Source organism: Pan paniscus, chromosome 1, assembly GCF_029289425.2.
Source record: "Pan paniscus chromosome 1, NHGRI_mPanPan1-v2.0_pri, whole genome shotgun sequence".
NCBI lineage: Eukaryota > Metazoa > Chordata > Mammalia > Primates > Hominidae > Pan > Pan paniscus.
In genome coordinates, this window is record NC_073249.2 from 51,860,403 (window position 1) to 51,874,063 (window position 13,661).

Below are 13,661 nucleotides of genomic sequence, written 5' to 3' on the forward strand. Positions count from 1 at the left end.
CTTATAGGAGAGGGAAGGTTGAACTGAGTCCCCTGAAAGAGACCTGAGAAACATATCTACCAAATACAATGTTAACTTTGTTGGGATTCTGGTCCAAAGAAACGTACTAAAAAATATGGGGAGAAATAGAGGAATATGAATATGGCCTGAGTACTATAAGATATTAAAGAAAAATTATTAACTTGCTAGGTATGATAATGATGTTTTGGTTATGTTTTTTAAAAAGTTGTTAAAAATACATAGTGAAGTACTTCAGGTGAATCAATAGGTTGCCTGGGATTTGCTTCAAAAACTTAATGATTCAAAGTGTGACCCCCCAGATTCAGCAGTATTGACCTTACCTAAGAGCTTGTTAGAAATGCAGAAATTCAGACTCAGAAACACTATAGAACCAGAATCTACACTTTTACATTTTTATAAGTCCCTAAGCGATTTATACGCACATTAAGATTTGAGAAGCACAGGTTTAAAATACTTGGGGTGGAAGAGAGTGTGGGCTGGGGATAAAAGAAACAAAATTGGCAAATACTGTTAATTGTTGAAACTGTGTGATGGGTGCATGAGGGTATAATTGAGTATAAGTCAAGTATCCCTAAATCAGGGCCTGAAAGTCTATGTGACTGTGCATATGTATTCAATCCAGTGATCTGTTGGGTTTTTTTTTTATTGGTTTGAGAAGTTAGTAAGTGTTGAGATAAATATACCTTATTGCTTCCCTTTCTTCCTGTCCCAGTTTGTCAAGTTATTGGGTAATATTCAAAAACCCTGAATGCATATTTCTTGCAAAAGTGTTTCTTATCAAATCACATTGTTGCTTTAAAATTTGCTAAAGAGACTTATTTTAAACTGCTAATGCCAATTTATTGTCAATTTCTCTCTCCAGGCACGCTTAAAAAGGCCTCTTAAGAGCCTTGATGGTGCTCTATATGATGATGAAGATGATGATGACATTGAAAGAGCAAGCAAGTAAGTAACGGATTTTGGTGTCCTATTAAGTGGAATGGCTTAACAGCAGAAGTTTTTGGTGATAAAGGGTATTTCGAAGAGTATGCACTCTTAGAGCTCAGATGTTGCCCTTTTACAGTGTTCTTCAGCAAAAGGACCCAGTATTCCTGGAATGTTATGGGGGATATCTTGGGACAGGAAACTAAGATGGACCTTAAATATCTTGTTCTTGGAAAGCAATAATGTCTACAGAGATATCTGGGATAGTGTTAAAGGGGCAATAGAAGCCCATCTAAATTAGGCTCTTACTCATTCTGAAGAGAGGAAGGTTAAATATCAGGAATGGTGATAATAGTCAATAGAAAGAAATGGAATTGAGGGTACAGGAGACTTAAGTCTATGGTGATATCAGAAGATGAAAATTTAATAAAAAGTGTTAAAAATTAATTTTAATATAAGGGAAATAATATATGTTTAGCTTCTTACAATTGATGTATGACAATGACAAAATGACATTCTTTTTTCTTCATTAACTATATCTCTGTCTATGTAAAGGAATATGCATTCTCCTCTAAAATAAGTGAATAAATAAAGGAAAACCATATTAAATATTGAAAGTGAATTTAGGCTATAGCAAACTTTCCAAGTAGTTCAGTCTAATATTCCTAAAGTAAAGGTCCCAAATTCCACAGAATTAAACTGTGAAAAGCCCTGCTTCTACTTTCAGTTTCATAAGGTACCGTAAACTTTTTATTTGTTCTTAATGCATGCACAAAATATTTCCATATTGGAATTAGTATACACATCACGGTAAAGAATTTGGTGATGAACTAATTATTGATTTTGTTGTTAACTCTCTCATTAATGTAATGTAACTGGTGAGAGATTACTTACATGCAGCAAATATGGTTATTTACCTACTACTGCGTGTTTTATTTTTCTTCAGGTTATCTTCTGAAGATGGTGAAGAAGCTTCTGCTTATCTCTATGAGAGTGATGACTCTGTTGAAACAAGAGTGAAGACTCCTTACTCAGGTGAAATGGACTTACTAGGAGAGATTCTTGATACATTGAGCACACACAGCTCAGATCAGGGGAAGCTGGCAGCTGCAAAGAGCTTGGATTTCTTTAGATCAATGGATGACATTGATTACAAACCTACGGTTAGTAGATTTTTTTTTACTTATAAAATTAGAAGAAAATATTCTTGCCTTTGCTGTGATTACTGGATCTTATAATCTTTGTTGGTAGAAGCATTTAACCTCTAAGTAGGTAAGGGTCAAAACTTCAAAAATACGATAAAATTTAATCACTAGAAATTATTTCTATTATTAAAATTCTAGTATTTTCCCTTTCATTTATCTAGTTCTAGTGGTTATTGTCATTAATTGAAATTATTTTGTCAAGCAATAATGTTTTCTTGCAACCTAATTTTATACTTGTCTCTGGGGAATTTTTAAAATGTGAAATGTTTTCACTTTTTCCCCATATTTCCTGAGTTTTCAAAAAAACTTCAGTAAATGTATTCATTCAAATCATTTTTCTTGCCCAAAAATGAACATGATTTTATTTTTTAACATTATTTTATGCAAATTTAACTGAATGCTTAAAAACAGCAGAGATAGAAGTATGAGTAATGACAATCCTGTTCTGATAGTAAGTGACTTCAGAACTTGGCATTAATTATATAATCTAGTTTGAATTTGTTAGGTGACAGCTGCAAGGCAGTGGAAACCAAAGTCCATTCCATTTCATCCCTGTTAATAGAGCCATTTGGAAATGTTTAAAATTGACTCTCAATGCTGTATTTTCTCTGGGAGGAACTTAACGCTATTAACATTTATTTCAAAAGAGAAAAAAGAACTAAATTAATGCTTATTAAAAGTTTTCTGAATTTGTTGTTTCTTCTTTTTTTCAGAATAAATCTAATGCTCCTAGTGAGAATAACCTGGCTTTCCTCTGTGGTGGTTCTGGTGACCAAGCAGAGTGGAATCTTGGGCAAGACGATAGTGCCCTCCATGGCAAACACCTCCCTCCATCTCCTAGGAAGCCGGTTTCCTCTAGTGGTTTGACAGATTCTCTGTTTATCCTGAAAGAGGAAAACAGTGACAAGCACCTCGGTGCTGACAATGTGAGTGACCCTACTTCAGGACTGGATTTCCAACTCACTTCCCCTGAAGTTTCCCAGACTGATAAAGGAAAAACAGAAAAGAGGGAAACACTAAGCCAGATTTCAGATGATCTGCTTATACCCGGTCTTGGGCGGCATTCATCGACTTTTGTTCCTTGGGAGAAAGAAGGGAAAGAAGCCAAAGAGACTTCAGAAGATATTGGACTGCTCCATGAAGTAGTGTCATTATGTCATATGACATCTGACTTCCAACAAAGCTTGAACATTTCAGACAAAAACACAAATGGAAACCAAACTTAAATCTTGCATCCAAGCTTCTATGGAGACATTTTGAGATTCAATGCAATCTGTATAATAAACAGAATTATTTGTAGGAATGGTAACTCATACTATTTAAATTTTTTTTTGCATTTGCAACATTTTCCTCACTTGTTCATTTCGAGGATATATGAAATGCATTGATTTTTAAATATAAAGCGAATTCTACTGTGCTTTTAAATCAGGTACTAGTTTGTATGTATGTTTAAGGTATGTATTGAACATGAGATTTCCCAGTGTTTGGTGCTTAATGCCATTTATTTTATTTAAGCTAAGAATGCATATGTAACCCATGCACATAACCAGTAGCTACTATACTAATCTGGTTGAGCATGAACTGATCAAGATATCAAAACTTATCAAAACTAGCCTGAAGCTGATGAAACTGTTAACCCACTAATTGCCTTAATCTTAAAGCTGTTTTAAGCATACTTAAATAATGTATGAAAGTATGTATAAAGTTTGAAGGATAAGTTATTAGTGTTCTGCAGAGCAATAATGCCTTTTTCTATTCATCAAATCAAGGTCAAAATTCATCTTTTCAAGATTAAAAAGCTCTCTTAATGGAAATATTTAATTTGCTTATATAAAGCACTATAGCCATGTTTTCCAAAAAGTATAAAAATATACATTTACCTTTCATTCAGTGAAATATAGGAAGTGCTGAATTACAATGTGAAGTTAATGACTTCTGTTTACAAATGAGACACTCTAATGAGTTTTCAGTCTCTCTGTATGCCTTTGCTATTTAGGGGTCCACCCCAAGAAAGCCAAATACAACATAAACTGTCCTGACCAAAAAAAAAAAAAATCTTTTTTTTAACTAATAATTCTCTATCAAAATGCTTCATATCATCATCTCAAATTTACTTTTTAAAATAATTGACTTTGTATTTTAGAAGTTTTAGATTTACAGAAAAATTGCAAAGATAGTACAGAGAGTTCCCATCTACCCTTGTTACTAACATCTTACGTTACTATGGTACATCTGCCCCAATTAGTGAACCAATATTGATAGTCCATACTTTATTCAGATTTTCTTAGTTTTCTCCTAATATCCATTTTCCACATCAAGATCCTATTCAGAATACCACATTATATTGAGTTGGAATGTCTCCTTAGGCTCTTCTTGCCTGTGACAGTTTCTTAGACTTTCCTTATTTTTGATGACATTGACAGCTTTGAAGAGTACTGTCAGATAAATTGTAGCATGCTCCTCTCTTGGAGTTTGTTGGGTATTTTTTTCATGATTAGACTGGGATTGTGGGTTTTGAGGAGATGATCACAGAAGTAAAGTGCCATTTTCATCAGGTCATATCAAGGGTACGTACTGTCAACATGATTTGTGAATGCTGACAGGGACCTTGATAACCTGGCTGAGGTAGCGTTTGTCACTCTAAAGTTCTTCCTGCCCTTTCCATGCTGTCGTTTTTGGAAGGAAGTCACTACATGCAGGAGTGAGGAGTCATAATTCCCCTTCTTTAGGGCAGAGAAGTATCTACATAAATAACTGGGAATTCTGTATAGAAAATTTGTTTCTTCTTTCTCAAATTCACTGTTGAGCTTTGGAATTCATCTGAGAAGGAATCATGTACTAATTACTTCATGATAGACTAGATTACCAGGCACAATCAGGGAAAAAAGCAGTGATAGTATGGTTAAATTGTTATTAGCATTTTCAGTATATCCACTTTATACATCCCCAATCATGACTTTTTTTACATTTCTTTTTAGAAAAGATGTTCAAGAAATCATTAAAGAACCCCAATAAGACTATATTCTAAATATTTATTGAAAGAATATAATTTCAGCTAAAATCCTAGAAGAGGGTTTGAAATAATTTAAAGAAAATGACCAAGTTTTTTTAAAACCTACGTTTCAAAATCTAAATGGATATGTGTTATTTGGGACACTTATTCATTATGATTACATAAGAAGACAATTCTTGTTTCCCTTATAAGTATGGACTGTATACATTAAGGAAAACAATGTTTAATCCTTATTTTTTAATACAGAAGTCTCAAGGTTCTTGTCAAATTTTGCCTTTATAAGCTTATTACAAAATTACAACTTACTTTACTGAAGTTTATAATGGAAGAAGTCCATATAGCAAAAGAGCTGTTTTAAATCAGAAGGAAAAAAGGTTACTCTGGTTGTTAATCTGCTTGGCAAATATTCCTTCATAATTTGTGAAAAGAATGCAAATCAGCATTTTAATATGAATTTTGAAATGAGGTATGGTTTTTTGTTTGGTTTTTTCAGAACTCAGTCTGAAAAACAACTGTGAGTGTAGCATGGGTCAAATTTGGTTTTTAGTCCATTTGCTTTATCAACATCACGGCTTCAGAAATCCAAATTTTGTTCTACTTTTCAGCCAGCTTTCAAGGTGTTTGGTTATAATACTGTGTTGCTTTGAGGATATTTAGCCACTCATAAATAATTGTCTCAAGGTATTTAAAAGTGATTTGTGCCTTATTTTAATGCAAAATTAGCAGTTTTATTCTATTTTAAAAACAAAGGCAGAAAAACAATTCTGCATGTTATTCTTTAAAAACATCCAGAATAATACTACCAAGTATTTGTATTTCAAACCAGTAAAATTTTGAATATTCAAAGTCTGCTCTTAAACTTAGACTTCCTAGTATTATGGTTGTTATAGTGAGAATGAAATTAAACTGGGGTGAGTTCCGAAATAAAGGAAAGTGTTATATTCTACAGTGCCCATATTTTCTATGGTAACTAAACCAAATATTTGTAAGTTCCTCTGCTTTTTGAAATTATTTTTCAAAGAAGCAACACCTGTTATACAACAGAATTGTATAAACTAAAAAGACTTTTGGCCTTGGTACATAGTCTTTATCTGGCCTGCAATGGAGTCATGGTTCTTTCTGAATCCCACTCTCACTTTTTTCTTTTTACCCTTAGATATTGCATCCGTGGTATTTCAGGGGTATAGAGAAATAATATTGGAATTTAGGAGCTATATTTTTTAAGTGAAAATATTACTAAGTGGTATCTTTTGATGATTACCTACTTTAATGTGTCTTAGAAAAGCACCAAAATATAGCATGATTATTTTTTCAGTTAATTAAAATTAGTTAATAACATGTTCATTTAAAAACTATTCATTGACTTTTTGTACCAGTCATATGCAGGGTACAGTAACTGAGGATATGGGAAATAAAATAACTGACATAGTCCCTGCTCTGAAGGAACAAAGGAAAAGGAATTGCAAGTTTTTATTAAAATAATAATAATAATAATAATGTGTTTTGCCTGGAAGTTATTAGCTGAGATTCTAACACACAAAAAGTTCAAAAAAAACAAAAAAACAAAAACTGGCTGCTTAATTTAAAGCATGCTCTAAGTATGAACCATGGTATCATTTCTCATTTCATTAACTTTCTCAATTATTATGCTAAGTATATTATGCTGCTAAGATACCCACATTTAAGGGGCAGATTTAGAGACTCTTTTAGAAACTGAGTGTCTTTATCTTATTATCAGATAACCAGGCTGCACAGGGCTCTCTATAATGGAATGATGCTCCTTTTCAATACTTAGAGCCACTGTATTCAGTTTAGGAGTAACTGAAGGTGTGGATGCATGTTAATGGGAATCCAATTTTTACTATTTTTATATTAATAACAGAGTTCTGTAGAAACAGTCTCTCCCTTCTAAATAAAAACTATGTGACTGCTGTTACTAGTGCTATTCTATGCGAATATCCTAATAATAGGATTCAGGAATTCTAATGAATTGTTTCTTAATTAAGGTGAACAAGTAGACTCCCAATCAAGAGGAGAACACTGTGAATGTCTCATAATCAATAGACCTTCATTCTCTTGTAGAAAATGTGGATTTTCAGGAAAAGACTGATTATTTTCATGAATAAATTTTCTTATACAAATTCCATTTTGTTTGACATAAAAGACCCTGAATCTTAAGATATTTGTAAATCAGAATATTTAAGAATGTAAAATGAATCCCCAAATCTAGTTTCCTCCAAAGCACTTCTTAATGTAGGAAATAGTTTTTACAAACCCTATGTCAGTACTAATGTTCCTGGGTCAAACCCAGTAATATTGTTAGTGTATGTTGTTAAACCTTATTTAAGAGGCAGAGTGGTTTTGAGCAAGTCAGTTAACGTGATTTGATGAAGAAATAAGGAATTATGTACATTTAGACAGAAGAATATTTTATTTTGAAAATAATAGGATTCCGTGCAATAATTTTTCTTGCATAACTTAGTTCATATAAATATGTACATCTGTTTTTCTGGCAGATGCCTTAAGGTCATGTTTTTCAGTATTTGAGTAAATCTGTATGTAGCAATGTTCTCATTGATTTTAGAAAAAATATATTCTTTATATTGTTGCCAGGAGAAATGTTTTTGTTTATTTAAAATTATTATGGATATTGTGTTGTTGTATCATAACTAACTGCCTCAGCAACAATAAATATGCAATAAGAAAATCCTGTACCTTAGATTAGATTGACAATACTGTTACTTTAAAAGAAATATATACGGTACAAATTGCTGATTCTACATGTGTACATTTAACAGATACTCAGTTCTGCACCACCTAAATCAAAATGGCATTTGTATGCTGATGATCACATATGTGGATTGTGGTATCCTTTGTGATGAATCTTTGATAAGATTTATAAAGGGCATTGCCAATACTTTTTGACTGTGTAAATTAAGTTAATTTTTATATGATGTACAGTTTGTTTAACCTTAGAGCTTCTATAGATTTCTACTTTATTATACTTGAATGAGGCAGAAAAGCACTGTGGAAAATCTGTAGCTCTGGATGCAACATGCAGACATACCAAAAAAATAATAATAAAGCAAGGTACTGAAGAGCAATGTTAACAGAATGCTTTATATCCAGAATGCTATGTTTTTTTCAAGCCACATTTTAGTTGAATGAAGTAAAGTTATTCAATCTTTTATTTTAAAATATTGGAAAGTCACAAATGATTACCTCTTTGATATGATGAACCTATAAGTTTATTCATCTCTGTTATTTCATTTCTCAAATGTGAGCCTTGTTGAGGTCCATTATCAAATCTACAGTTTGGTTGATTATATGATGTTTAGGACAAGGCAGAATTTAAAAACTGCATGTTTAGTGCATCACATGTCAAGTCACCATCCTTCAGACAGTGTAACTTCCATAACGTTATTTTGAGAGCCACTTAATAATCATATTTGAAAAAGTGGATTTCTTGAGTCTGTTGTAGTTTAGTACTTACAGCAGTGCCTAAAACAGCAACTAATATGAACTGCCTGAGTCCTACAACGTAAATGCATAAAGCTTTTTTATGTAAAAGCCACAGGAGGGGTTCAAAATTGAACTTTTCCAAAGTTTATTTCTCTTGCGTTAGATGAAAAACTATTTAAAAGGACTGAAAACCCTGAGCTTTTTGCTCGTCTTGGTAGCAGATATCTGTAAAAACCTACCCAGAATTGTGATTTTACTTCATTGTTCTTGCATCCTTGAGGCTACAGTATAAATCATCTCCAAACTTGACTACTATTGGGAAGATGTGTATAAAAGCATCGCTTTGGGAATTTTTTAAAAAATATGCAAAAATAAATATTGAATAAAATCTACATTACCATAAAACACCCAACAATGCAGTTCTAAAATAAAATTGGTCACAATTAAACTTTGCATGGTGATGACTCTTCTTTTACAATTGCCCAGTTATCCCCCAATAGTGTTCTAGCTAGACTGCTGTGAGAACCCTAATACCTTTATCTCTGAGCTTTGTAACTGCTGCAGTGTAAATTTAAGCCTGCATCTTTCTGACAGGCCTACCTGAGAGGTATACTTTATTTTATTCTTTTATGTATAGTCAACGGATTTTATTAGGCTCTAAAGTCATAGGAGAATTGTTAAGTAATTATAATGTCACTAAGAATATAAGAGTTGTACTATCCAAGTCAAACAACTGTGTTTATTGACCCCCACTTAAGGTTTAAGGACAGAGATGAAATGTAGTCAAGTGTACATGAACAATGTTTCAGGGACCAGAAAGATGAGCTTCTCATCCAAGAGCTCTGATGGTTTCACCTAAAGCAAAGGTCAAATTCCTATTGAAATAAGCACAACGTTTCCCTCTGGGTGCAGAATATCTGGGATTAATATGCTGAACCTTTCTTATTTATATAGAAGAAGCAAAAGCCTGACAATAAGAAAAGAAATATTATCCCTGCAAGCCTAAGGTTCAGCTATTTTTGTTGATTTTGATTGTGAAAATTTTGCCTGCTACCATCAAAGGGATTATTAGTCTCATTACCTCTCAGTGTCTCTGTATGAGAGGCCTGGTCACATCTTCATTTTATAGATGCAGAAAAAAAATCTCAGCTTGTGTTTACATACAAATAAAATAACCTACGTAGAGTATTATTATGGTAGTAGGTCTGGGAATTTCCTTTCTTAGAAGTAACAATGAATTATTATATATGCATACAATTTTGTACATATATGGAAAATAGTGCATTAATAGCACAAAAATAAGACAGTATATTGTGGAAGGTTCCAGATGAATAAAAATTCCCCAGATTCTGCCATTGATTTGGCCTTGTTACTTCATGCCCCCAAAGTGTTATTTCTCTAAAATAAGTGTCTTCTTAGAATGAATTATTCAATATTTATTGAAAAACTTCTATGTATATAGCAGCTGCAATATAGTTTGAAAGAGAGAAAATATTCCTAAGTATCTAATTTAGTGTGAATTCATGGTGGTTTGGTGTGTACAACTGCTTTAGTTTGGATTTGTGTCCCTGCCCAAGTCTCATGTCGAAATGTAATCCTCAGTGTTGGAGGAGAGGCCTGGTGGGAGGTGACTGGATCATGGGGGCAGATTTCCCCCTTGCAGTTCTTGTGATGGTGAGAGAGTTCTCATGAGATTTGGTTGTTTAAAAGTGTATAGCACCTCCCACTTCTCTCTCTTCCTCCTTCTGGTCATGTAAGACGTGCCTACTTCCCCTTGCCTTCTGCCATTATTGTAAGTTTCCTGAGGCCTCCCCAGCCATGCTTCCTGTACAGCCTGTAGAACTGTGACTCAGTTAACCTCTTTTCTTTATAAATTACTGTCTCAGGTAGTTCTTCATAGCAATGTAAGAACAGTCTAATACAACAACCACAAAATATAACTATAGAATCTTAGACTTTTATTTCATCCACAGGCTCCCAAACCTAGTCTTTCATAGATTCACTTGGAGATCTTTTTCTTAAAGAAAAAAAATACAGAAAACACACACAGACACACACACACAAACACACACGCACACAAACACAAAACAAATGCCTGGACCATGCTCCTAGAGTTTCTGGAATAGGTACTTAATTAGTCTTTTGTAGAGTTGAGGAAACCAAGATAGAAAAAGGATAAATTATATCCTTAATGTCCCATAGCAGCAAATGACCAAGCTGGGATTTGAACCCCAGAGCTGGGCTTTAGCCCCCTTGCTATTAGACAGAAGTACAGGGCCGAACTCAAATGGCGTGACTATCATAAATTCCCTACAGAACTTTCTTTTCTATCTCAACTTTCTCCTACAAGTATTGGACAATCCTTTTTTGACAAAATATTCTATGCAAGTTTCTTATTTGTTTGTTTGTTTTTATCTTGAGTACAGAATTTCCTAAATCTTTCTGGGAGATTGCATTAATGTTCAGTCCCTCCCTCCCTCCCTTCCTTCCTTCCTTCTTTCCTTCCTTCTTCCTTCCTTCCTTCCTCTTCTTCCTTCCTTCCTCTTTCTCTCTCTTTCTTTCCTTCTCCACACTTTCCAGCATAGTCTATAATCTCATCTCAAATAATCTGTCTTATGTATACATGTTCTCCGTGGCATCTATCTCTTCTCTCTTAATTGTATTTGCGCATATTAGTTGGTGGAGTGGGGAGTTTTACCTGGATTATTGTATAACTATATTGAAAACTATAGGAGCATGCTTGAGGACATACAAAGGCATAACTTGTGAATTTTTTCATATGGAGCCATTATTGACACTTAAAGCTGCTGAGAACATCTAAAGATCTCTTGCAGAATATCCACAGATGTCATCTACAAAGTTGTTTTTCTCATGTTCAAGAGCAGCACTTAAGACAAACTACTTATTCTTCAGTTTTGTTATTTTATAATCAACCTACTTTAAATATGGAGTATATTTCAGATTTATGTGTTTTTTAGTAACACCATTTAAACATTAATTGTAAATAATGTATTTAAAATATACAAATTACTTTTTGTAACTCCAGTTCTAATTTAGGGACTAATTTTAAGATATCTATTTATCTATCTATCTATCATCTATCTATCATCTATTTCCAGATATATATCCATTAGATATCTATCTTATGACTATGTACATATGTAATCTTATGAATATATATCTAGATGTATAATATATATTTAGATATAAATAGCACACATATCTTATGAATACATATATATAATATATAACATTCATTTAGTATTTAATTCTGTTTTCTCCAAAATCTAATACTTAAAATATATTTTTGAAAATGAGCTAAGTTTTCTTAGATTTGATATACAACCAATTAGGCAAAAATCCCAACTTGTAAAACAGATGTTAGGGAGAAATGCTCTGCTTTTCTGCTTTACCTTATAGGTGTGTGTGTGTGTGTGTGTGTGTGTGTGTGTAAATATATATGTAAATATACGTAAATATATATGTAAATATATATGTATATATGTAAATATATATGTAAATATATATGTAAATATATATGTATATATGTAAATATATATGTAAATATATATGTAACTATATATGTAAATATATATATGACACGCTTGTTGACAAACTGTTAAAAATCATTTGAATTTCTAAGCAAATTAGAATTGATAAGACTTGTAATTGGTATCTTTTAAAAACCTTCTACTAGAAAAATGTAACCAATATTTCTTATCAATAATTATAGATAAGACATGGGTGCTCATACACATATTTTGGGCAAAGGATAATTTTGTATAAAAATAAGGGAATACTGTTCTTAGGGATTGTTGTGGGGTCTCAAAATTAATTCTTAATATGCAATTATAAGGTGAACTAAAAGTCCTTGGGTGTTTTGATTTCAAGATTTTTATAGGATTATGAAGTTGCTTTCCTGACACCCACAACTATTGTTTTATGTGAAGATTCTTTTCCTTTCAAGGTGCATCTTTCATATGTTTTCAAATTAGCTTTATTAAAATGTGATTTAAATTCATCACAATTCACCCATTTCAAAACTATAATTCAGTGAATGTTGACAATTACGTAGTCATGCAACCACCACTACATCAAGACTGAGAACAGTTCCTCACCCTAAAAGTTATTTTGTGCTCTTCGCAGCTGCCTCTCCTCTCAATCCTAATCCCTGGCCATCTCTGATATGCTTTTACTATAGTTTTGCCTTTTCAAGAATTTTACATAAATGAATTTTTTCACTTCACATAGTGGTATTGTCAATCCTTTTAATTTCAGCCATTCTGGTTTGTGTGTAGTGGTATCTCATTTTGGTTTTAATTTTTATTTTTCTTATGACCGAAGATCATGAGAATCTTTTCATGTGCTTATTGGCAATTCATAGATCTTCTTTGGAGAAGAGTATATTCAACTATTTTGTGCATTTTGTATTGTTTCTCTCATTATTGACTTGTAAGAATTTGGATTTTTAAAAAAAATATTCTGGATAAAAGTCCCCGATACATGTTTTGCAAACCTTTTCTCCAGTTTGTGGCTTGCCTTTTCATTTTCCTGACAGTGTCTACAAAAAAGTTTTTAATTTGAGAATGTCTATCAGTTTTATTTTTCATCATTTATGCTTTTTGTTTTCTAAAAAATTTTTACCTAACCAGAATGTCACTTGACTTCTGAATGTGAATGTAACCTTGTACTCCTAGGATCAATTCAACTTAATCATAGTGTATTATTTTAAAAAATCTATTGCTGCATTCAATTTTCTGATACCTTGTTAAGAATTGTGGTGTCTACATTTATGAGAAATATTGGTGTGTAGTTTTCTTTAGTGCTGTTACAATTTTAGTATCGGAGCTAACCTAAATCTCATCGAATGATTTGGGAAATTTTTCTCCCCTTTTAGTTTCTGAACTATTTCGTGTAGAATTAGTATTATTTTTTCATTAAGTGTTTGGTTTAGCTCAACAGTGAAGCCATCTGGGCATGGAATTTTCTTTAAGGGAAAGTTATAAGCTATGAATTCAATTACTTAGCAGATAGAG

At 32.6% G+C, this 13,661-nt stretch overlaps 1 protein-coding gene across 4 annotated transcripts in view; it reads left to right on the forward strand.

Annotated features, from left to right (window-relative positions):
- Positions 1-9,072, forward strand: part of DENND1B (DENN domain containing 1B) — a 251,401-nt gene extending 242,329 nt beyond the window's left edge. For all 4 annotated transcript variants that reach the window (XM_063598039.1, XM_003823074.4, XM_008976667.5 and 1 more), the window contains 3 exons: positions 884-966; positions 1,892-2,108; positions 2,864-9,072. In XM_063598039.1, coding sequence (XP_063454109.1) covers positions 884-966; positions 1,892-2,108; positions 2,864-3,376 — 813 coding nt within the window. In that variant the 3' untranslated portion in view covers positions 3,377-9,072. The remainder of the gene's footprint in view (positions 1-883; positions 967-1,891; positions 2,109-2,863) is intronic.
- Positions 9,073-13,661: the final 4,589 nt, after the last annotated feature.